At 39.1% G+C, this 348-nt stretch overlaps 1 protein-coding gene across 2 annotated transcripts in view; it reads right to left on the reverse strand.

Moving 5' to 3' along the window:
- Window positions 1-348, reverse strand: part of LOC110454271 (transportin-3-like) — a 78,275-nt gene that overhangs the window by 24,554 nt on the left and 53,373 nt on the right. For both annotated transcript variants that reach the window (XM_021503700.1, XM_021503698.1), the window contains exon 22: window positions 190-306. In XM_021503700.1, the coding sequence (XP_021359375.1) occupies window positions 190-306 (117 nt within the window). The remainder of the gene's footprint in view (window positions 1-189; window positions 307-348) is intronic.

Genomic DNA, 348 nt, shown 5'->3' on the forward strand with positions numbered 1-348 from the left:
AGTAACAGATTGTACAGGATGCTACCTGTAATATATAGGGTAGTAACAGATTGTACAGGATGTTAATTGCCTGTTATATATAGGGTAGGAACAGATTGTACAGGATGTTACCTGTAATATATAGGGTGGTAACTGATTGTACAGGATGTTACCTGTAATACATAGGGTAGTAACAGATTGTACAGTTACCTGTAACATGTTAAGAAGTCCTGGTTGACATGCCGCCTCCATACCATACTCATCCACCAGTATACTGCCCAGGTAGAGGAAGCAAGAGTGTTGATGAACCTGATACAGTGTTATCATCTGTAAAAACAAGAACATGAACCTGATACAGTGTTACCATCT

Source organism: Mizuhopecten yessoensis, unplaced genomic scaffold, assembly GCF_002113885.1.
Source record: "Mizuhopecten yessoensis strain PY_sf001 unplaced genomic scaffold, ASM211388v2 scaffold7743, whole genome shotgun sequence".
NCBI classification, from domain to species: domain Eukaryota; kingdom Metazoa; phylum Mollusca; class Bivalvia; order Pectinida; family Pectinidae; genus Mizuhopecten; species Mizuhopecten yessoensis.